This window comes from Rattus norvegicus, chromosome 15 (assembly GCF_021556685.1).
Source record: "Rattus norvegicus strain SHRSP/BbbUtx chromosome 15, alternate assembly SHRSP_T2T, whole genome shotgun sequence".
In the NCBI taxonomy this organism is placed as follows: Eukaryota; Metazoa; Chordata; class Mammalia; order Rodentia; family Muridae; genus Rattus; species Rattus norvegicus.
Window position 1 is genome coordinate 37,130,120 of NC_141548.1, and position 23,217 is coordinate 37,153,336.

General features: G+C 43.4%; 1 protein-coding gene across 8 annotated transcripts in view; it reads right to left on the bottom strand.

The window, feature by feature from the left end:
• Positions 1–18,120, bottom strand: part of LOC120093070 (PHD finger protein 11-like) — a 49,531-nt gene extending 31,411 nt beyond the window's left edge. For 5 of the 8 annotated variants that reach the window (XR_015637849.1, NM_001447508.1, NM_001419888.1 and 2 more), the window contains 6 exon segments: positions 18,046–18,120; positions 15,410–15,531; positions 6,704–6,811; positions 3,423–3,556; positions 1,581–1,630; positions 682–746 (listed from right to left, as the gene is read on the bottom strand). Coding sequence is in view for 7 of the 8 variants with exons in the window: in NM_001447508.1 (NP_001434437.1) it covers positions 682–746; positions 1,581–1,630; positions 3,423–3,556; positions 6,704–6,811; positions 15,410–15,531; positions 18,046–18,088 (522 nt within the window). In the remaining variant the exon portion in view is untranslated. 8 annotated transcript variants of the gene reach the window in all.
• Positions 18,121–23,217: the final 5,097 nt, after the last annotated feature.

The following is a 23,217-nucleotide window of genomic DNA, read 5'->3' on the forward strand; positions in this document are numbered from 1 at the left end:
CTGCTACATAATCAAGTCTATGAATCAAATCTAACAACACAAACAATGTATTAGACAAACTTTCTCTTTCAGCTTGGTCTTGATGAACTCCTGGATCCAAGTGGCACTGTTAAATAGCTAGGGCCTACAGGGTGTGCTGTTTGTGCTCTGAATAAGAAGGAGTGATTGTTGTCTGATACTAACTCAACGTATAGAAACTGATATAAAAACTGTTTCAAAACTCTCCAACTTCTTTTACATTTTATATCTCCTAATCCAGAAAATTTTAAGTTAGAAATTTGGTTAGGTGTGGACCATGTAGCTGGGAAACACTTGGTTATGAGTGAATGCTTGTCTGTACTCTCAGCCTGTTTAGGACTAAGTGCTGTGAAAGGACACAGGTTTGCACTAACATGCTTCAAGGAATGATTGACAGAAGCTAAGGAATGACGTCATCCCCTCTGCCTCTAGTCTCCTACTATTCTTAGTATGCTTTCTCCAGGTCAGGATGATCTGTTCTTCCTGAGTGCAGGATTCTCTCCAAGATGCCACCCTAAGAGCAGCTTCCGCTCCACTGAGAACACACAGGAAGGATGGCGTGCAAATGCCAACTCCTCCAGTGACTTGAAAACTGTGAGTCTCTGGCATTTAGAAATCTAAGTAAGGACATTATGTGAAGAAATTAGGTCTAAGTCAAATTACCTCTGTGGGAGGGCCCGATGAGAGACTTTTCTTCTTTCCTGTCTTCTTCACGCTTGGACTATCAGCTAAAAGAGAAACCATTCAAGATTTGGACTATGCAAAGCAAGACTGCCGAGTGGGTGTGGTGCACACTTTAATCTCAGCACTGAGGAGGCAGAGGCAGGTGGACCTACAGGGTGAAGGCTAGCCAGATCCCCAGAGTGAGATCCAGGACAGCAAGGGCTGTCTCGAATGTTTGTGTGTGTGTGTGTGTGTGTGTGTGTGTGTGTGTGTGTGTGTGTGTTACTGTATGCATTGTTAAAACAAATCCTTTAACTGGATAAACTTGTACAAAAACATGTGCAGATATGGAATTTAAAAATGGCAGATGGTGTTTCATTGAACAGAATCCTCAACTCTGGCTATAGATAATGATGAAAAGGTACAATATTATCAAAGTTCTCCTATCTGGATCATATGTGCTCAAGCTAATGCTTGCAAAGATGTGGGCAGTCCTGTTGTCTTCATCTAGAGTAGGCTTCTTAGTAAATAATTATCCATATACCTCAGTCTGTCCTGGAATTGTGTGAGAGACACACACAGAAAGAGACAAACGCACACTTATTACTATCCCCATTCCCTGTCTATATACACTAATGTAAAGGGACCCTTTTAAGTACTTTCCAATGAGTTATAAACCAACGACAATGACTAGAGGTGGCTCAGTGCTTGTGAGCCCTCACTGCCCTTCCACAGGAACCAGGTCCCCTTCCCAGCACCCACATGGTGACTCACAACCATCTGTAACCGAAGGCATCCACACAAAGGGGCTCATAAAATATTACAAATGAGAAGAGATTAGATTATCTCAGATTTCAGTTAAGTAGTGAGCTTTCTTCAAACTCACTTTAGAAACTTACCACGTTCACTGGTCTCTTCTTGCTGTGGAGGATGTTCTGGGCAAAATATTCTGAAAATACAGATTTTTAAAGAATCACCGAATCTTTTAATTTGTAGAGATCCACAAATGGATCCTCTAACAGTTTTTCCTCTGCATCCCCAGTGCTAGGAGAAAAGCTACATGACACTACACTGGCTGAAGTATTCATTTTTAAAAATAAATGTTTCTAAGTCTGCATCAAATTGTGAGTCCACACCCGATGTGTGTGAGGGTGGCCACAGATTTTGTGCCCTTTGAGCAGTAGAAAGAGGACTCTGGTCTCTGAAGGTGTGAATGCTGGGTGAGCATTTTGAGCCGTATTAGTTCCTATGCTGTGATGAGGGGCATCTGAAGACCTAGGGTCTAGGATTTTAAATTTCAGTCCGACGACCCACAATTCTGCTGATCTTCACAGATCACAGAGACACTTGTGCAGTACTGTGGAGAACGACTTTTCAAGGTCAGAACTTGGATTTGGCCAGTGTCTTCAGAGGGAAGGCAGCATAGCAGGCTGGAGGACTGCAGTGAGGAACTGTAAGGGACTTCTCTGCCCAGGCTTGCCTTTGTCTCAGCCCTTAGCAGACCTAGGGTCCTCCTGTTACCCAGTGCCCTCCATGCAGCCTTCCCAGCAGCACCCAGCTTAGTCACCTCCTCTAGATCTGCATCCTCTGAGCACCTTTCATTTGGTCTCAATTGCATTCCCAGAGGGACTTGGATTTGGGTCCTATCTCTCCTGAACATTGATTTTAGGTTTATATACCATGCTTGCCTAGGAGTTTTTGTAACATAAAGAAGTATGGAAAATATTAGCATAGACTCTCACCTGTGTCTTCCCTGTCCCCAGTGTCAATAATTTTGAGTCTAGGCAAAGCCCCTTTCTACTTCGGAATCTCCCATGAGCTCATGTTCATTGTGTCCTCTCTGCACTAATGTGCCAACCTGATGATGTCTTGTCGGGTTCATTCTCTCTGAGTGTCCCTCAGCACCTTGTGAGGTGTCTCAGTTATTCTATGACCCTCAATGTTGAAATTAAATATCTAAGAACATAGAAGCCCACTTGTTCCTTACTGAAATAATTAAAGCTTTTTTTTGAATAGAGTAAGTACTTCCAGTGTGGTCAATAAACAGTTTTTTAAAGTTATCTCTGTGATTTCAAGGCCAGCCTGGTCTACTTGGTAAGATTCTGTCTAAAAAACAGAAACTATTTACAGTAGGTATTTAGTCACTTTCATTTGATTGTGTGTTTATTAATGACTTTCACAGTAAAGTGAGTTCCTTCTGAACATCAACAATGAATGTGAAGTTCTTCTATCTGTTTATCAATAATACATACATAAAAATACTGTTTACCACTGAATGCGCTTTTACAAACAGTAACAAGCTAAGGGCTGGCAAGTGGACTCTGAAGATAAAGGTGTTTGCTGTCAGCTCTGACAGCCTCAGTTCCATGCCTGGGTCCAAGGTGGGAGGACAGACACATGACTTGTGGATGTGTGAGTGAAGGAAGGTGTTTTTCTGTTGCAGAGAAAAACAGGCCTGAACTGGCTCCTGTGTCTTGTAGGACATGCATGCTACCATTATGAATAAAGCTCTCCCAGGAAGAAGAGAGTACAGAGAAGTTTTGGAAAGTCATAAAACCTTTGAATACTTCTTTTTCCCATCATGTGTAGAAATGAGAAGCTGAGTTCCTCATGGTGTCCCATAATCCTGTTCTCATGTGAAACTCATTTGCATAAATTAAGCCTGAGAAATATGTCACAGCCTAGCCATTCCTTACCCATCCCCACCTCTCCACCATGGAGTTTTAAAGCTATTTGATTACTTGTAAGTTCCAAGATCCTCATCAACTTGAGGAATTGCGTGGTCTTTTTTGGCACAGACATAGTGGTAACTCTTCCTACAGGATGACAAATCACATCCCACGGTGGCACCTCCTTTGTTACACAGTGAGCATTTCTATGGAAGAACAGATCATAATGAGTTAGTATTGTTTCTTTGCTAAAAAAGTAAGGATGTTCTTAAATATTATTTAAGCCAACAGACATGTGTTTTGTCCTGGATATCACTGACATATCCCAGTCTTCACGGGCACACAAAAGATTTGGTAACCCATGAGGAAGTTTCCACGAAACTGTAGCCGACTGGAAGAGAAGGCTGGTATAGACATTTGTATCAAGTTTTACACAAATACAAAGCATGTAGGTGCTTACCAGAAACACAATTAAAAAAGAAAAACATCCCTCTTATAATGAAGTTTTCCTGGGGGAAGTTAGTGGAGGGTGACATCCAAAGGGGGGTGTCCCCTTTCCAAAAGAGAAAAGGAAGGTAGAATTGGGGGAGGACTTTTGTGAGTGAGTACTGGGGGGAGAGGGAGGGCTGGTATTGGGTTGGAAAGTGAATAAATACGAGCTTTTTAGAAGATCTTTTAAAAGCAAAGCTAGCCAGCTTCTTTATCGATAGGCAGGGAATTGGTTGGGGGACATTGATCCTGATATCAGAGCAGTTCCTATTGTGTCACTAAACATTGTGATTTCAGCTGGCACTCTCCATGGCTTCCTCTTAGACAGACCTTTCTCCCTGGGATGGTGGTACCCTCTCTACGGAGTTGCTACTGAAGGAAAAGTGAAATAAAGGGGTCCTGTTGTGAATGTGCAGAGAGTGAACAACACTAAAAGCAACACATTATCTCTGAACAACACATTATCTCTTTTGATCAGGTTTTTATTTCCATTCTATCTGATGTTACATGGATGGCGGAGAGAGACCTTAGGCGCTGTGTGCCTGCACAAGCTTTTGTGCACTACCAGAGCCTTATCCTGTGATGACAGGCAGGCCAGTCGTGACCCAGGCTAGTTGGCTCTATCCTTTGACTAAAGGAGGTCTAAGCAGAAATGGGACAGCACTTTTGGGATCCCAGGTAAGGATCCGAACATAATACGTAAGGAAAGACACAAAGAAAAGTCAAACGTAGATGAATAATAAGATTAACATAGAGGTAGAGTTCTAGATCAAAGCTCCTGGTTTAGAGCACTTATTTAATTGTGGAGGAGCGACATAGCTGCATGAACACAGAAACACATGAGACTGCTACCTCACAATACACTTGCTGACAGTTCTGCCATGAGGATAAGTCCTGTCAGAGGATAGAATATCAGGTGACAAAATGCCTCCAGAAGGCCGGACTGTAGGCACACCTCTAGAGCATTACTTAATTAGCGATGGATAGGGGAGGGTCCAGAACACTGTGGATGGAGCCGTCTGGGCTAGCATCCCTCGGTCCTGTAAGAGAGAAGACTGACAAAGCCATGGGTAGCAAGCCATTAAGCAGGACTCATCCTTGGCCTCTGCCTCAGCTCCCGCCTCCAGGTTCCTGACCTTTTTGAGTTGCTGCCCGACTTCATTCACGATGGACTATGAGGTGAATATATAAGCCACATAAACCATTTCCTCCCCAACTTGCTTGGGTCCTTGGGCTTCACCACAGCAATGACAACCCCAACCTAGACATTTCCCCTGGGAATTCCTTACCTTTGTTCCCATGCTATGAAAGAGTTCAAAGGCCCTACTTTCTGAGGAGCCTTTGTGTGAGGATGATACTGATCCCCCCAAAGCATGTACATGGCTGTTCTGTTACTGCCTCGCTACTGGCCTCTCTCCTCCATGAGGTAGGCACCCAGCAATTGTGCAGAAACCAAGGTTCTAGAAACACTTGTCACTGAGAGAATAGCTCATGCCACATGTTTGTTTCGCATCCCTTTCTGTTGCCTGCACTTCCAATGCATCACAGTTTCCCAATAGGAAAGTCCATGAAAACTCTCACGGATCACAACCGCTTTCTCCATATTCTGTTTACCCAGCTGTCCTCATTCTGGTCTGGGCTGTTTCCATGTAGACAAACTCTACAACAGTAGTTCTCATGTTGTGGGTCACGACCATAGGAATACATATTTTCCATGGGCTTAGGAACCAGGAATCAGATCAGTGGGTAAATTGCATTTATAAAGGGCCAAAGAAAATAAGTGAATGGTTGGTGGTTCCTAAGACCACTTGAAATATGTATTTTCTGTTGGAACAGACCCACAGCTTGAGAGAGACCCACCACTCTAGAATCCAATGGTAGATTTCCTTAACACTTGTCATGAACCAAAACCAATCAGCACAGAATAATGAAGCTTACATTTCAGTTGATGACCTGCCATTTTCTAATTAGAAGACAGTTTACATAGCTCCTGCTGATATAGATAATGAGGCTTTGCAACCTAACATACGTGTGTGTCTCCAGTCATCGATACCTTACTGTGGGTGTGGTCAGCCATGATATACTCAGACTTGACATCCTGTTTACTCATCTGCAAATGGCCTGTTATAAATGTAGCCAGGAGACACAGTTGACCTTGGAGGAGAGCCTCTGAGCCCTCCTCTTTCCTGGAAAGGCCCATATGCCCTCAGCTCCCAGGCAGATGCTGTCAGTGATAACCACCCAAACTGGTGCAGAAAGACATCAGTCACCTGTGACCTTCAGAGGACATTGTCCTCCATGTCAAGGATGAAGCCTTTTGCCCTGCATGCTGCCTGCAGCTCTGTGGCAGGACAGCAGAGGAAGAACTGAGATGGCGCTGTTGAGCTGTGAAATTGGAACTTGCTCTGCTGAAGTGACAGGAAGGACTTGTTCCAGCCTGTCTGACCAGTGTTTTCTCTCAGACAGAAGGGGCTCAAGCCTGCTCTCCTGATGTAAGCAGAGAGCGTCAGCTGAGGCAGGGTCTCACAGTCCACCTTCCAGCTCTCCTCTTGTTTCTCGAAACTTACTTTACCACAGACTCTGTTTTTAGGTGGAAGGTTTATTTTACTTTACTTCTGTGTCTGAGAGAACAAGTCTGTAAGTACATGTCTCTGTGGAGGCCAGCAGTGGGCGTCTGATACCCTGGAACTGGAGTTACAAGCAGTTCTGAGTTGCCATTTGGTGATGGGGACCAAACTCAGGACTTCTGGATGGGTAGCAAGCATTCTGAACTGCTGCACCATGTCTCCACACCCATGAAGACTGTCCTTTGAACGTAGTACAAAAGACTCATGATTTATGGATAAGGAGACATGTCAACTTACCAATCTTCTCCCTCTCCAGATCTCTTTCTTCACTGATTTGACAGCAAAGCTTCTGGCTGGATTACGTGGATCATGAGGACCACACTCCACCAGTCCTGATGAATACAGCTGCACAGTGAGAGAAACCCAGAGTTGGTGTGAAGCATTCCTGATGGACACAAGTCAGACATGGTTCTGAACAGGGCTGAAGAGGAGGCAGAGTGGACCAGGACTCAGAGCACTGGCCACTGTGCACTAGATGACCGGATGTGAGCCATGGAACTCCTGTGAGAACCCTCAGTCTGCAGACACAGTTGTCCTTGGTAACTGATCTCTATTCAGGCAGACTCCCCTGTTCCTGCCTAAGAATGCAGAGCAGGCAATGACTGAAACCATGGAGTCAGAGAAACCAAAGCAAGATACAGAGGCCATTCCTGGTGGCTTCCCAGGCCTTCTTAGAATTCAGTGACCATGGTTGCCTCCACAACCATATCACAGACCTTCACTCTGTTGTCCCTGTTGAGATAGGGTCTCACTGTGGCCTCTGTGGACTGAAACTCAGAGTAGAGTCCACCTGTCTCTGGTCCTGAGTGCTAGGACTAAAGCCATACATGGCTACACCTGGATCTCACGATGTTTTTAAAGATAGGGTCTTTCTACCCACCCCGCTTTACATGGAAGTTGGCTCTTCTCAGCTTCTTTGCAGTGGAAATGAGGTATGAGTGACCACAGCTACCCCCAAACTTCCTTGTGTGTTATAGCAGCCACAATCTCTTTTCTCTTCAGCATTTTAGAGGACGTTGAGATAGCTCTGTGCTTCCTCACGTGTACTATTCTTCCAGTTTTTCACAGGGTCTGCATCCAGCTCCCAGCTCGAGGCTGCCAGCTCACAATTGTCTGAACTCCAGCTCCACAGAGTCAACACATGGGTACACCCATACATTAAAATCTTTCTAAGATTTTCCTAAGTGTGTGTGTAGGCGTGTGTGTGTGTGTGTGTGTGTGTGTGTGTGCATTCATGAGTATGCGTGTTTGTGTCTGTGTTGTGTGTCTGCATGTAGAGAGGACAGCGACTTCCTTTGGCCTTTGCTCTCTACCACTCTTTGGTTTGTTTCTAAGACTGCTTTTTTTTTTTAATAAAAAAATGAGTGTTTTTCCTGAATGTATCTATCTATGTTTATCATATGCATGTTAATTTTCGCACAGGTTAGAAAAAGGTATTAGATCCCAGGAAGTGGACTTACAAATACTTGTGAGCCAACGCCTGTGTGCTGGGAACTGGACCTGGGTCCTCTACTAGAGCAACTTAACCACACAGCCATCTCTCCAGCCCCATTCTATCTTGTTTTTTGAGATAGCCACTCCCTGACCTTGGAGAGCTCACAAGTTCAGATCACCTGGTTGGCCAGCAGGGTCCTCCTGTCTTTTTTTTTTTTTTTAATTAACTTGAGTATTTCTTATATACATTTCGAGTGTTATTCCCTTTCCCGGTATCCGGGCAAACATCCCCCTCCCCCCTCCCCTTCCTTATGGGTGTTCCCCTCCCAACCCTCCCCCCATTGCCGCCCTCCCCCCACCAGTCTAGTTCACTGGGTGTTCAGTCTTAGCAGGACCCAGGGCTTCCCCTTCCACTGGTGCTCTTACTAGGATATTCATTGCTACCTATGAGGTCAGAGTCCAGGGTCAGTCCATGTATAATCTTTAGGTAGTGGCTTAGTCCCTGGAAGCTCTGGTTGCTTGGCATTGTTGTACATATGGGGTCTCGAGCCCCTTCAAGCTCTTCCAGTTCTTTCTCTGATTCCTTCAACGGGGGTCCTATTCTCAGTTCAGTGGTTTGCTGTTGGCATTCGCCTCTGTATTTGCTGTATTCTGGCTGTGTCTCTCAGGAGCGATCTACATCCGGCTCCAGTCAGTCTGCACTTCTTTGCTTCATCCATCTTGTCTAATTAGGTGGCTGTATATGTATGGGCCACATGTGGGGCAGACTCTGAATGGGTGTTCCTTCAGTCTCTGTTTTAATCTTTGCCTCTCTCTTCCCTGCCAAGGGTATTCTTGTTCCCCTTTTAAAGAAGGAGTGAAGCATTCACATTTTGATCATCCGTCTTGAGTTTCATTTGTTCTAGTCATCTAGGGTAATTCAAGCATTTGGGCTAATAGCCACTTATCAATGAGTGCATACCATGTATGTCTTTCTGTGATTGGGTTAGCTCACTCAGGATGATGTTTTCCAGTTCCAAACATTTGCCTACGAATTTCATAAAGTCGTTGTTTTTGATAGCTGAGTAATATTCCATTGTGTAGATGTACCACATTTTCTGTATCCATTCCTCTGTTGAAGGGCATCTGGGTTCTTTCCAGCTTCTGGCTATTATAAATAAGGCTGCAATGAACATAGTGGAGCACGTGTCTTTGTTATTTGTTGGGGCATCTTTTGGGTATATGCCCAAGAGAGGTATAGCTGGATCCTCAGGCAGTTCAATGTCCAATTTTCTGAGGATCCTCCAGACTGATTTCCAGAATGGTTGTACCAGTTTGCAATCCCACCAACAATGGAGGAGTGTTCCTCTTCCTCCACATCCTCGCCAGCATCTGTTGTCCCCTGAGTTTTTGATCTTAGCCATTCTCACTGGTGTGAGGTGAAATCTCAGGGTTGTTTTGATTTGCATTTCCCTTATGACTAAAGATGTTGAACATTTCTTTAGGTGTTTCTCAGCCAGTCGGCATTCCTCAGCTGTGAATTCTTTGTTAGCTCTGAACCCCATTTTTTAATAGGGTTATTTGTTTCCCTGCGGTCTAACTTCTTGAGTTCTTTGTATATTTTGGATATAAGGCCTCTATCTGTTGTAGGATTGGTAAAGATCTTTTCCCAATCTGTTGGTTGCTGTTTTGTCCTAACCACAGTGTCCTTTGCCTTACAGAAGCTTTGCAGTTTTAAGAGATCCCATTTGTCGATTCTTGATCTTAGAGCGTAAGCCATTGGTGTTTTGTTTAGGAAATTTTTTCCAGTGCCCATGTGTTCCAGATGCTTCCCTAGTTTTTCTTCTATTAGTTTGAGTGTGTCTGGTTTGATGTGGAGGTCCTTGATCCACTTGGACTTAACCTTTGTACAGGGTGATAAGCATGGATCGATCTGCATTCTTCTACATGTTGACCTCCAGTTGAACCAGCACCATTTGCTGAAAATGCTATCTTTTTTCCATTTGATGGTTTTGGCTCCTTTGTCAAAAATCAAGTGCCCATAGGTGTGTGGGTTCATTTCTGGGTCTTCAATTCTATTCCATTGGTCTATCTGTCTGTCTCTGTACCAATACCATGCAGTTTTTATCACTATTGCTCTGTAATACTGCTTGAGTTCAGGGATAGTGATTCCCCCTGAAGTCCTTTTATTGTTGAGGATAGCTTTAGCTATCCTTGGTTTTTTGTTATTCCAGATGAATTTGCAAATTGTTCTGTCTAACTCTTTGAAGAATTGGATTGGTATTTTGATGGGGATTGCATTGAATCTGTAGATTGCTTTTGGTAAAATGGCCATTTTTACTATATTAATCCTGCCAATCCATGAGCATGGGAGATCTTTCCATCTTCTGAGGTCTTCTTCAATTTCCTTCTTCAGTGTCTTGAAGTTCTTATTGTACAAATCTTTTACTTGCTTGGTTAAAGTCACACCGAGGTACTTTATATTATTTGGGTCTATTATGAAGGGTGTCGTTTCCCTAATTTCTTTCTCGGCTTGTTTCTCTTTTGTATAGAGGAAGGCAACTGATTTATTTGAGTTAATTTTATACCCAGCCACTTTGCTGAAGTTGTTTATCAGCTTTAGTAGTTCTCTGGTGGAACTTTTGGGATCACTTAAATATACTATCATGTCATCTGCAAATAGTGATATTTTGACTTCTTCTTTTCCGATCTGTATCCCCTTGACCTCCTTTTGTTGTCTGATTGCTCTGGATAGAACTTCAAGAACTATATTGAATAAGTAGGGAGAGAGTGGGCAGCCTTGTCTAGTCCCTGATTTTAGTGGGATTGCTTCAAGTTTCTCTCCATTTAGTTTAATGTTAGCAACTGGTTTGCTGTATATGGCTTTTACTATGTTCAGGTATGGGCCTTGAATTCCTATTCTTTCCAGGACTTTTATCATGAAGGGGTGTTGAATTTTGTCAAATGCTTTCTCAGCATCTAATGAAATGATCATGTGGTTTTGTTCTTTCAGTTTGTTTATATAATGGATCACGTTGATGGTTTTCCGTATAATAAACCATCCCTGCATGCATGGGATGAAGCCTACTTGTTCATGGTGGATGATTGTTCTGATGTGCTCTTGGATTCAGTTTGCCAGAATTTTATTGAGTATTTTTGCGTCGATATTCATAAGGGAAATTGGTCTGAAGTTCTCTTTCTTTGTTGTGTCTTTGTGTGGTTTAGGTATAAGAGTAATTGTGGCTTCGTAGAAGGTATTCGGTAGTGATCCATCTGTTTCAATTTTGTGGAATAGTTTGGATAATATTGGTATGAGGTCTTCTATGAAGGTTTGATAGAATTCTGCACTAAACCCGTCTGGACCTGGGCTCTTTTTGGTTGGGAGACCTTTAATGACTGCTTCTAGTTCCTTAGGAGTTATGGGGTTGTTTAACTGGTTTATCTGTTCCTGATTTAACTTCGGTACCTGGTATCTGTCTAGGAAATTGTCCATTTCCTGAAGATTTTCAAGTTTTGTTGAATATAGGTTTTTATATTAAGATCTGATGATTTTTTAAATTTCCTCTGAATCTGTAGTTATGTCTCCCTTGATTTTCTGATTTTGTTAATTTGGACGCACTCTCTGTGTCCTCTCGTTAGTCTGGCTAAGGGTTTATCTATCTTGTTGATTTTCTCAAAGAACCAACTTATGGTTCTGTTGATTCTTTCTATGGTCCTTTTTGTTTCTACTTGGTTGATTTCAGCTCTGAGTTTGATTATTTCCTGCCTTCTACTCCTCCTGGGTGTATTTGCTTCTTTTTGTTCTAGAGCTTTTAGGTGTGCTGTCAAGCTGCTGACATATGCTCTCTCCTGTTTCTTTCTGCAGGCACTCAGCGCTATGAGTTTTCCTCTTAGCACAGCTTTCATTGTGTCCCATAAGTTTGGGTATGTTGTACCTTCATTTTCATTAAATTCTAAAAAGTCTTTAATTTCTTTCTTTATTTCTTCCTTGACCAGGTTATCATTGAGTAGAGCATTGTTCAATTTCCACGTATATGGGCATTCTTCCCTTATTGTTACTGAAGACCAGTTTTAGGCCGTGGTGGTCCGATAGCACGCATGGGATTATTTCTATCTTTCTGTACCTGTTGAGGCCCGTTTTTTGACCAACTATATGGTCAATTTTGGAGAAAGTACCATGAGGAGCTGAGAAGAAGGTATATCCTTTTGCTTTAGGATAGAATGTTCTATAAATATCTGTTAAGTCCATTTGGCTCATGACTTCTCTTAGTCTGTCTACGTCTCTGTTTAATTTCTGTTTCCATGATCTGTCCATTGATGAGAGTGGGGTGTTGAAATCTCCTACTATTATTGTGTGAGGTGCAATGTGTGTTTTGAGCTTTAGTAAGGTTTCTTTTACGTATGTAGGTGCCCTTGTATTTGGAGCATAGATATTTAGGATTGACAGTTCATCTTGGTGGATTTTTCCTTTGATGAATATGAAGTGTCCTTCCTTATCTTTTTTGATGACTTTTAATTGAAAATTGATTTTATTTGATATTAGAATGGCTACTCCAGCTTGCTTCTTCTGACCATTTGCTTGGAAAATTGTTTTCCAGCCTTTCACTCTGAGGTAATGTCTGTCTTTGTCTCTGAGGTGTGTTTCCTGTAGGGAGCAGAATGCAGGGTCTTCGTTGCGTATCCAGTTTGTTAATCTATATCTTTTTATTGGGGAGTTGAGGCCATTGATGTTGAGAGATATTAAGGAATAGTGATTATTGCTTCCCGTTATATTCATATTTGGATGTGAGGTTATGTTTGTGTGCTTTCATTCTCTTTGTTTTGTTGCCAAGACGATTAGTTTCTTGCTTCTTCTAGGGTATACCTTGCCTCCTTATGTTGGGCTTTACCATTTATTATCCTTTGTAGTGCTGGATTTGTAGAAAGATATTGTGTAAATTTGGTTTTGTCATGGAATATCTTGGTTTCTCCATCTATGTTAATTGAGAGTTTTGCAGGATACAGTAACCTGGGCTGGCATTTGTGTTCTCTTAAGGTCTGTATGACATCAGTCCAGGATCTTCTGGCCTTCATAGTTTCTGGCGAGAAGTCTGGTGTGATTCTGATAGGTCTGCCTTTATATGTTACTTGACCTTTTTCCCTTACTGCTTTTTATATTCTTTCTTTATTTTGTGCGTTTGGTGTTTTGACTATTATGTGACGGGAGGTGTTTCTTTTCTGGTCCAATCTATTTGGAGTTCTGTAGGCTTCTTTTATGCCTATGGGTATCTCTTTTTTTAGATTAGGGAAGTTTTCTTCTATGATTTTGTTGAAGATATTTACTGGTCCTTTGAGCTGGGAGTCTTCACTCTCTTCTAAACCTATTATCCTTAGGTTTGATCTTCTCATTGAGTCCTGGATTTCCTGTATGTTTTGGACCAGTAGCTTTTTCCGCTTTACATTATCTTTGACAGTTGAGTCAATGATTTCTATTGAATCTTCTGCTCCTGAGATTCTCTCTTCCATCTCTTGTATTCTGTTGGTGAAGCTTGTATCTACAGCTCCTTGTCTCTACTTTTGGTTTTCTATATCCAGGGTTGTTTCCATGTGTTCTTTCTTTATTGCTTCTATTTCCATTTTTAATTCCTTCAACTGTTTGATTGTATTTTCCTGGAATTCTTTCAGGGATTTTTGCGATTCCTCTCTGTAGGCTTCTACTTGTTTATTAATGTTTTCCTGTGTTTCCCTAAGGGAGTTCTTCACGTCTTTCTTGAAGTCCTCCAGCATCATGATCAGATATGATTTTGAAACTAGCTCTTGCTTTTCTGGTGTGTTTGGATATTCCGTGTTTGTTTTGGTGGGAGAATTGGGCTCCGATGATGCCACGTAGTCTTGGTTTCTGTTGCTTGGGTTCCTGCGCTTGCCATCAGATTATCTCTAGTGTTACTTTGTTCTGCTATTTCTGACAGTGGCTAGACTGTCCTATAAGCCTGTGTGTCAGGAGTGCTGTAGACCTGTTTTCCTCTCTTTCAGTCAGTTATGGGGACAGAGTGTTCTGCTTTCGTGCGTGTAGTTTTTCCTCTCTACAGGTCTTCAGCTGTTCCTGTGGGCCTGTGTCTTGAGTTCACCAGGCAGCTTTCTTGCAGCAGAAGAGTTGGTCTTACCTGTGGTCCCGAGGCTCAAGTTCGCTCGTGGGGTGCTGCCCACGGGCTCTCTGCAGCGGCAGCAACCAGGAAGACCTGTGCCACCCCTTCCGGGAGCTTCAGTGCCCCAGGGTTCCAGATGGCCTTTGGTGTTTTCCTCTGGCGTCAGAGACGTGTGTGCAGAGAGCAGTCTCTTCTGTTTTCCCAGGCTTGTCTGCCTCTCTGAAGGTTTAGCTCTCTCTTCCATGGGATTTGGGTGCAGAGAACTGTTTATCCAGTCTGTTTCCTTCAGGTTCCGGCGGTGTCTCAGGCAGGGGTCATGCAGCTCCTGGGCCCTCCCCCACGGGAGCCCAGAGGCCTTATACAGTTTCCTCTTGGGCCAGGGATGTGGGCAGGGGTTGGCAGTGTTGGTGGTCTCTTCCGCTCTGCAGCCTCAGGAGTGCCCATCTGACCAGGCAGTGAGGTCTCTTTCCCACGTGGTCTGGGAGCAGAGAGCTGCTGCGGGCTGGGATCCGCGGGTGTGGGACTTCCGGTCAGGGTCCTCCTGTCTTTACTCCACACCGTGGGACAGTGTATGCCAGGTGGAGATTTATGTATGGATCCTGGGGTGGATGTCAGGACTTCATACTCAAGTTCCCAGCACTTCCCTAACTGAACCACCAGCTTTCTAGCTCCAGAGAGCTAAGTCTCCCGAGTCACATAAACCTAAACAATGGGCTGGCTTTCACTTGAAGGTTAATGTCACAGAGAAACTCAAAAAACTGAAGAGCATGAGAAACATGAGAAAAAATTTGCGACACTTTCATAGGCAAATTTTTTATAATAATGCTAAATCATTATGCAAACGTTCATTCTTGAATGTAGAAGTCAAATTATGGCCCTGAGAAGTAGTTCTGTGATTTGGCCATGATTTGGAGTTAGGGTTTCTTTGTGTTTCTGCTCCGCTGCCTCAGCTGCATTGACATGTTGTATCTATCGTGATTAAAAGTTGCTCTTTGAAAGATGCTGAGAGAAAAAGTTGGGCCAATGCTCATGCCTAGTTTTGATTAATAAATCGTTCTTCTGTGTGAGTAGATTCTTACACACTCAAACATACAGGACAGATACATAATTCAAACCAGATCTGACAGCTGGATGCGGCCCTATACACCATAAGTCTCAGCACTCAGGAGACTGGGGCACATAGACCTAATCGGCATTTCCACCTCAAAGGCCCTCTGCCCCTGCAGACATTATGGCTTCTGTCATCATCGTCTTCAAGCAGAGATCTTCCATGGTAGTTTGAGCCACCCCAAGGTTTCTGGGAAAGGAAACTGGTTTGTTTGGAAGAACATTTAATGCTCTTAATCACTGAGCAATCTTTTCAGTCATAAACATGTAGTTTTAAAGTTATTTACCAGTAACTTACCAAACAGTTTTCATGAGCAGCTATATTTGCTGATGGTGCAAAGTAAATCACACTCCACTCATGACCCTCAGGGCAGAGGGCACATGTCCTCTTCTCCATCTTCTCTGGAGACAGACTGCCACCTATAAATAATATCCAGGTTAAAACAGAAAAAGCATTTATATGGCCTTGCTAGCTCCTCCAGGAAAAAGGCCCTCTTATGCTAGAGTCTTAACTCCTGGAACAATTACAAATCAACAATCTAGTCAGTGAAAAGTAGCATCTCTTGTGTGGTACAGCCTGTCTTCAGTGCTTAAGATCAGTGCTGTCAACAGAAAGAGAGCAAGCCACATAGGTTGGCTATGAAAAGCTTCTAGAGGCCTTACTGACGTGAATAAAATACATTTAAAAAATCTCTGATGATGTCTGAGACAGCAGTGTAGAGCAAAGATTGATTCCATGTCTATTTAGCAAAGACAGTAAGAGTAGGTTCACCTGTGTGGCCTATGAGCTCCCTTACCATGGGATCTTAGTAAGATTTACAGCAAGAGGCACATGCATTGTCCTGCTGGTCCCAACTCCATTAGAAATCAGTTGGTCACTCCTATAACACTGTGTCACTCTTCTATCAGGGACATGTCCTGCCTTGCTTGTTGTTACAGTAACTCAGTATTCACACCATTGTCAGATTGTGGTCTGTCCAACGAACCTCATGGCACCTTTCAGTACTATGAAAGCTAGACAAAAGGGAGGAATATGATTATTGCTTAATTTCTCTGTGACCTGTGCCTAATAATATGGTGTCTTTGGCAATAGGAACCTGTTATCAAGTTCTCACCTTGCCGCTGTACAGAGAATAGTGTCTAGAACAAACACACCACTGACCCCAAGGCTCAGGGAATATGGTAGAAGTTATGATGGAAGGTTGCTACGATCCAGAGAAACATTGTCCTCAAGACATTACAGAAATGCTGTGATCATGAACTCAAAGCAGCTGTGTTTGTAGCCAAGGGTGCCTGCAAAGGGTGTGCATAGGATCAAGCCAGTTAAAATTGAAGCTGGCATGGTGGTGGGGGTTGGTAGGCAGCACTCACTAACATCCACCTCTAACTGAGAAGATCTGTCAGTTGATGGTTTGTGGGGGAAGGTGTGTTGGTTTTCCTGTAGGGTGTGACCCCTCTTAGGCCTACCATGGTTTCATGGTTGAAAACACACGCACACACACACACACACACACACACACACACACACACACAGAGAGAGAGAGAGAGAGAGAGAGAGAGAGAGAGAATAATCTGGAGGTAGTAAACTACTCCACATGGAGAAAAAAAGCAAAGGAATATTTCAGAAACACAAGGTAAAAACAATCAACAAGGCAGGAGCAAGATGAAGATCCCAATGGATACGCCAGAACACCCCGTGTCTGTACAGGACACTATATAAAGATGGATATTCTACTATCTTTAAGGAAGTTTCCAGCTTAATGCAATTTCAATGTATATACATATATAAATACACTCATACATATATACGTACATAAACACATACATATATACATACATACTAGGGTATAGAGTACTAGCTCTGTAGATGAATGCTCTTACATGTTTTGCAGAGGAACAAGGCTCAGTCCCCAGCACCTACTTGGTGACCTATAGTTATTTCTATCTCTGGTCTATGGGGGGATCCTTTGCTTTCTTCTTCTACACACCAAATCAAGTGCATGGGGACTATACAATCATTTATGCAGGTGAGATAGTTATACACAAAATAAACCTCAAACATATACTAGTTGCAGGATGGTTACAGGCTGAAATAAATCATTAGTAACTGCAAATTTGACTGTAGACATCTCTGCCAAGTGGGTGAGGATAAGGGATCCCTGGGTTGTCTCAGGGATGGAAGGATGCTTTTGCTGAAATAGTGACTTCCCTTGGGTAGTGATCACTGCAATCACTGTTGATTGGAAGGGCTGAAAAGGTTTGGCATTAGTGCCTTCCTATTGTGTCTGCATTTCCTGCTTTAACCTGTGGGTCAGGTTCCTACTGGAAAGACAGGACTGGGGCAGGGTTATACTAGCCTGTCAGCCACAGCTCTCCTGCTGTCCTCTGTCTGAGAGAGGACTTCCTGTGCATTCTTGAGTTTATGATTTTCTAAGAAAATTCCAGAAACCTGTGAACCACAAAGCTGACAAAAACCTGGATCATCATGTTCTTATGATACGAGAAAACCATCTCAAGGAGATTCTCACCATGGCCCTGAAAACATCAGCCTACACAACACATGTTTTTAGGACAATGATGGCTCTAAGAAACACACAACCCCAACCTGGTCCTCAGTATTCTCCAATTGCCCTCAAAGACCTGGACTTCCTTTCCAGATTGCCAGCATCTCCAATAAAGCCTAGCTTCTTTCTCAAGAGTATGTCTGCTCTACTCACTTTACAGTACAGAACTTCCAGAACGTTGGAGAGAGGACCCAAGATGGCCAAACAGGCCAATATAGAATTGTCATGTTCCTGAGGGCCCCAGGACCTAGAACTTTCCCAAATACTGCAAGCCCAGCTCCACCCCCAGCAGTGTCCTGAATTCCCCTGGGTTGTGGGGAGGGGGAAAAGAGTATGGCATGTTCCTGCAGGCCATCACTCTAATACTCACCAGTTGAGACTGGGCCACATGGTGCTGCTGTCTCTTCGGCCATGACTGGGCACTTGCACTCCTGGAAGTGCAACTGAGTTTCTAGTTTAGGGTTTACAGGTTCTGCTTCTAGCTTTTAGTTTCGTTTCTGTAAGCTTGTGTGGTGATCGGGAAGACCCAGTCCGGAGGGAGTGCACTCTGGGAGCAGTGCATGCTGGCAGATTTTCAACACTGCATAGTCAGGTTAAAAGTGCTCAGGACTGGTTTCTCTGCCAATGTGAGGAAACTGTGGCCAAAAATACCTTAGGGGAGGAAATGCTTTATATGACTAACAGGCTCCAGTCATCATGCAGAGAAGAAGGAAGAAAGCAGGGGCAGGAGGCTTTCTGGATGCTTCCCTTGGCTCCCTAACCCTGCTGTGCACTACAGCACACACACACCTGCCCCATGCTGGAGCTGCCCTCCCTGGAATGTCCCTCCCTCCATGTCAACCCAGTCAGGAAAACGTCACTCGGGCCACTCTGATGGAGGCAAATACGGTGACGTCTCCGCTTCCCAGGTGTGTCACGTTGACAACTCCAAAAAGCCACCAATCAGCTTGAGAAAAACCACAGCAGACACCCCGACCTTGCCTGTGCTTAACTTAAGGAACAACTGATCTGTCCTCCTGAAACTGGTAACACACCCTTTGGTCTACCCAGGACTATCTTTAAATGACGCAAAATCAAGACCCTAAACTCAGGTGTCAGTAAGGAGTCTTTATTTAGCACCCATGGGCTACAAAGCACCACAGAGATGCAGACTTTTCAGTCCCAGGGAAAAAGAGAAATATCCATGTAGGCACCAACATACAGGAAGTAGAATTTTAAAAGTTTATTCTTTTGTGGGGAAATCAAAGATAAACTCTAGGGGGCATGCACTCTAGGAGGACAAAGGGCAGCCTGTGCCTGCCAGAAGAAGGGCAAGTCAACAGGGCAACATGGACAGCCTGGGCAAAATGACAGGTCCTAACACAGGATGACAAGGGCCTTGGGTAGGTCCTGGAGAAGTCCTTTCTCACAGTATCAGGAAGAACAGGTGAGCAAGACCCGTGCTTCTGAGGAAAGTGTCTACCTTCCAAGATCAAGACCAGGGAAATATGGGGGAAACTGAAACAAGGGGAGACAGAGGCCTTGAGGGGAAATAGCCCATGAATGCAAGTGTGTGTGTGTGTGTGTGTGTGTGTGTGTGTGTGTGTGTGTACACTTACTCATTGAAATAGTACATTAAGCTTCTAGAGCATGTCACTGTGTGTATTTTAGTGTGTGCACATATGTGCCAAGACACTTAGGGCAGGTAGACTCCCTTCAGGTTACAGTAATTCTCTTCTCTCAAGTGGGTTCCAGGGTTTGATCTGTCTGCTATCCTTGACAGATGTGCCTCTCCATGCCAAGTCATCTCTTTGGCCCATACCTAATGTCTTCAAAGACCAAGTACTCTTAAAGTCACAGCACAAATCAGGATTCTTGAAAGGAATCCTCTGTAACCGAAGTACCTTTGAGACAGATTCAGGTCGATCTCTATGAGTTAGAGGCCAGCAAGGTTTACATAGCCACATCTCAAAAAACAAACAAACAAACAAACAAAAAACAACCAAACCAAAACAAAAAAACAAAAGAATCCTAAAGGAACCAAAGGAAAGGAAGCTCTTAGGAAGAAAATTACCAGGCGCTGGAAACATGGACCAATGGGTAGAGCAAGAGTAGTATAGACACAGAATCTGAGTTCTCCTTTCATTAGTCCGTAAAGAAATTTAGGGATGGGATGTGTACCCCTGAGTAATCTCAGGACAATAAGGGACAGAACAGAATGATTACTCACTGTGCTTGCTGGCACCCAGTGTAGATGAAACTGCAAGGCAGGTTAAGAACACACTTTCTGAACAGAACAAGTTGGAGATTGATAATGTATAACACCCAAGGCCCACACTCATTCACATGCAGGAAAAGAAAAACACAGGGTGGAAAACGAGAGTGCAATTGACTGGGGCGGGACGAGCTTGAGATGGAAGGAAGAACAGCCAGGGAATGTGAGAGCAGAGAATGCGACGCAGTGTTGCCTTAGCACAACACCAATGCATGATTGGCAGCTCTGTGCTACTTCCTAATACACACAGGAAACAATGAGTCTCTAATTGGTATTGAAGGACATCATGTCTGATCCTGGAAACCCAGCCATGTACTGAGCTAGTGAACTCATGGATCGTGGAGGAGAACCGACCACTGCCACCTTACTAATCCAGCACGACCCCTGACTCCACTCTAAATGTGCGCCCTTACTCCCATGCATGAGTGCAGCTCTCACCCTACATCGAGGAAACTTCTCTTTGCAACAGGGACAGCGATCCTTATAGCAAACCACAGCACTTGCAGAGCCCAGCCCCAACTAAGGCATCGCACACCACCACTCCTACACCTAAGGATTTCTGTGGAAGAGGCAGGACGACTGAAGAGCACATGAGCAGGAAGTCTGCTGTGAGATTGTGTCTCCTAGAATCCACAGAAGCTACAGCCAGGAAGTCTCCCCAACATGGCTGCCAAATCACAGGCTGATGGAGGGACACCAAAGGACAGGCTAACGTGGGAAGGGAAGAGCCCAGAAGGCCTCAACCCTCCACAAAGAGCCACAGATACCCAAGGAGTGACAGCAGAAGAGATAAGTCTACCCAGGGAAGAACACATCGATCGCTCATCCAAGAGCACGGTGAAAACTTGAACATACAGGAATCATTGTACAGACTGAGCACGATGCATTTATGTAGGAGTGGGTGCTCTGGGGCACTGTGGTTGCTATGATTCTTTGGGTAAAGACCAATGTCAGACACAGTGCTCTGTAGGAATATATGAAGTATATTTGCTTCTTGTGAGCCTGTTTTCCACAACTCATATTTCTAGACATATATTTTTACATGTGATTTTTCTCACACTTGGCTGAACATTGGGAAAGGATAAAAGGTTAGTTGCTTTTGCTTTTTAATTTTAAGAGAGAATATTTGTATGTATGTGGGGGCAAGTAAAAGAAAAGTCCTTTTTAAAGTATTTTTAATGCAATGCTGTTATTTTTCGTCTTGATTTTGTTTTTTAAAATCTCTTTACTGATTCACTTTACAGCCCAATATCAGCCTGTCTCTCCCCCTAGTGCCCTCTCAGGCAGGTCCTCCTCTCAGTCCACCTTCCCTTCCCTGTTGACATCCCTCTACTGAGGAGTGAATAAGGAAAATCTGGTTCACTTAAACAGTGGAGTACTACTCAGCCAGTAAAACAAAGACATCATGAAATTTTCCAGGCAAATGGATGGAACTAGCAAATATCATCCTGAGTGAAGTAAGCCAGACCCAAAAGGACATGTATGGTATGTACTCATTGGTTAGTGGATATTAGCCAAGCGCAGGATAACCATGCTATAATAAACAGATCCAAAGAAGCCAAAAATTCTGAGAATCTTTCTCTGAAAAGATAAAAAAATTGATATGTGATTGATTTTGATTCTACTTATAGAAAAAGAGAACAATTCTTAGCATTAATGTTTTCTTCTGATGTAATAATGGAAGTCAGAGAAGTCACATTTCTTGAAGAGCCCAACTGTATCCTTGAACTTATTAGACCAATTATGGACAGTTGTGTGTTTAGGAAGCACTCATGTAATTTCTTGAATGATATATTAATGAACAATCTCTTAGGGGAGGCATGTACTGTTGTGGTTGGTTTTCCCCCTTAGAATATAGTACTATGAGAGAAAAATGGACAAGAGCCTGAGAGAAATGAGGTTCAGTGACAGGCCCAAATTGGGATCCAGCTCAAGGGAAGTCTAAAAGGCCTGACACTAATCCTGATGCTATGGTATGCTGAGATAGCCTAGCATGGCTGCCCTCTGAGAGGCCCAAGAAACAGCTTAAAGGGTCAGGTACAGATGCTAGCACCAAACCAATGGACAGGAAAATAGACCCCTGTGGTTGAACTAGGGAAAATCTGGAAGAAGCTGAGAAGGGTGACCCTGTAGGAGGACGTGCAGTCTCAACTAACCCGGACCCCTGAGATCTCTCAGACAACAGCTGATATGAGACCCGGACACATATGCAGCAGAGGACTGCCTGGTCTGGCCTCAGAGAGAAAAGACCCTAACCCGAAAGAGACTTGAGGCACCAAGTGGAGATCTGCTGGGGTGGAAGTGGGGGGGGCATCATGTTGGCGACTGGGGAGGAGTTATAGGATGAGGAAGAGTCAGAGAGCCAACCAGGAGGGGATAAAGACTGGACTGTAAAAAAAGATTAAAGAATAATTAATAAATAAATGAACAAACAAATAAATAATGTAGTATTATATAGCCTGAAAAAGTGAGGTACTTGATATTTTGATACAACATGGATTAATTTTGGAATTTAAATGAAACAATAGTTCAGCCACAAAATGACGAATAGGATGTGGTTCAGTTCCTGTATGGAGAAAGAGAGTGGACGCTAGAAGCTGGGAGAGAATACGGAGGCTAAATGTGTAGGTTTTTTTTTTTTGCAAGGTGAAGAAGTTTGTGGATGAATAATAATTTTGGTTGTATTTTATGCCTCCGACCTATATATTTTAAAAGCATTTACATGGAGAAAGAACAAACAAAAGTTATGTTAAATTGTTACTTGCATTGTATCATGATTTTTACATTATCAATGTTAGAATAAAAGTAAGTTACCATTCTGAATGTGTCAGCTATTTCTCCACTAACTCACCACCAAAAGATCTTATTTCTGTTACAAGTGGACAGTTGAAGCATCTGATGGAAAAAGCCACTGTCCTTGTGAGACAGACTGGCTCTACAGAGAAAGTAGAGGTTGGGCTAACAGCAGTGATGTAATGGGATCTGTGACTTCTTAAACATGACCTTTGCACATGGAGGTGTCAATGTGCCATCCTTGTGGAGGTCAGAGAGCAACTGGGAAAGGTCAGTTCAGCTGTCTGCTTTCTGTTATTAAAGTGAGGGCTGTGAGTATTTGATGATTTTTCAGTAATAACAGCAGGTTTATTTTATCAGTTTGCCCAATATACGCCTACTTTATAAACACCAAACAGTGCTTTCTGTGCCACATAATTTACTGAGATGAACAAATTCCAGTTGAATAAAGCAGCAGAGGAAGGCCGAACATAAGTGTCCCAGCTGGTTCAGACC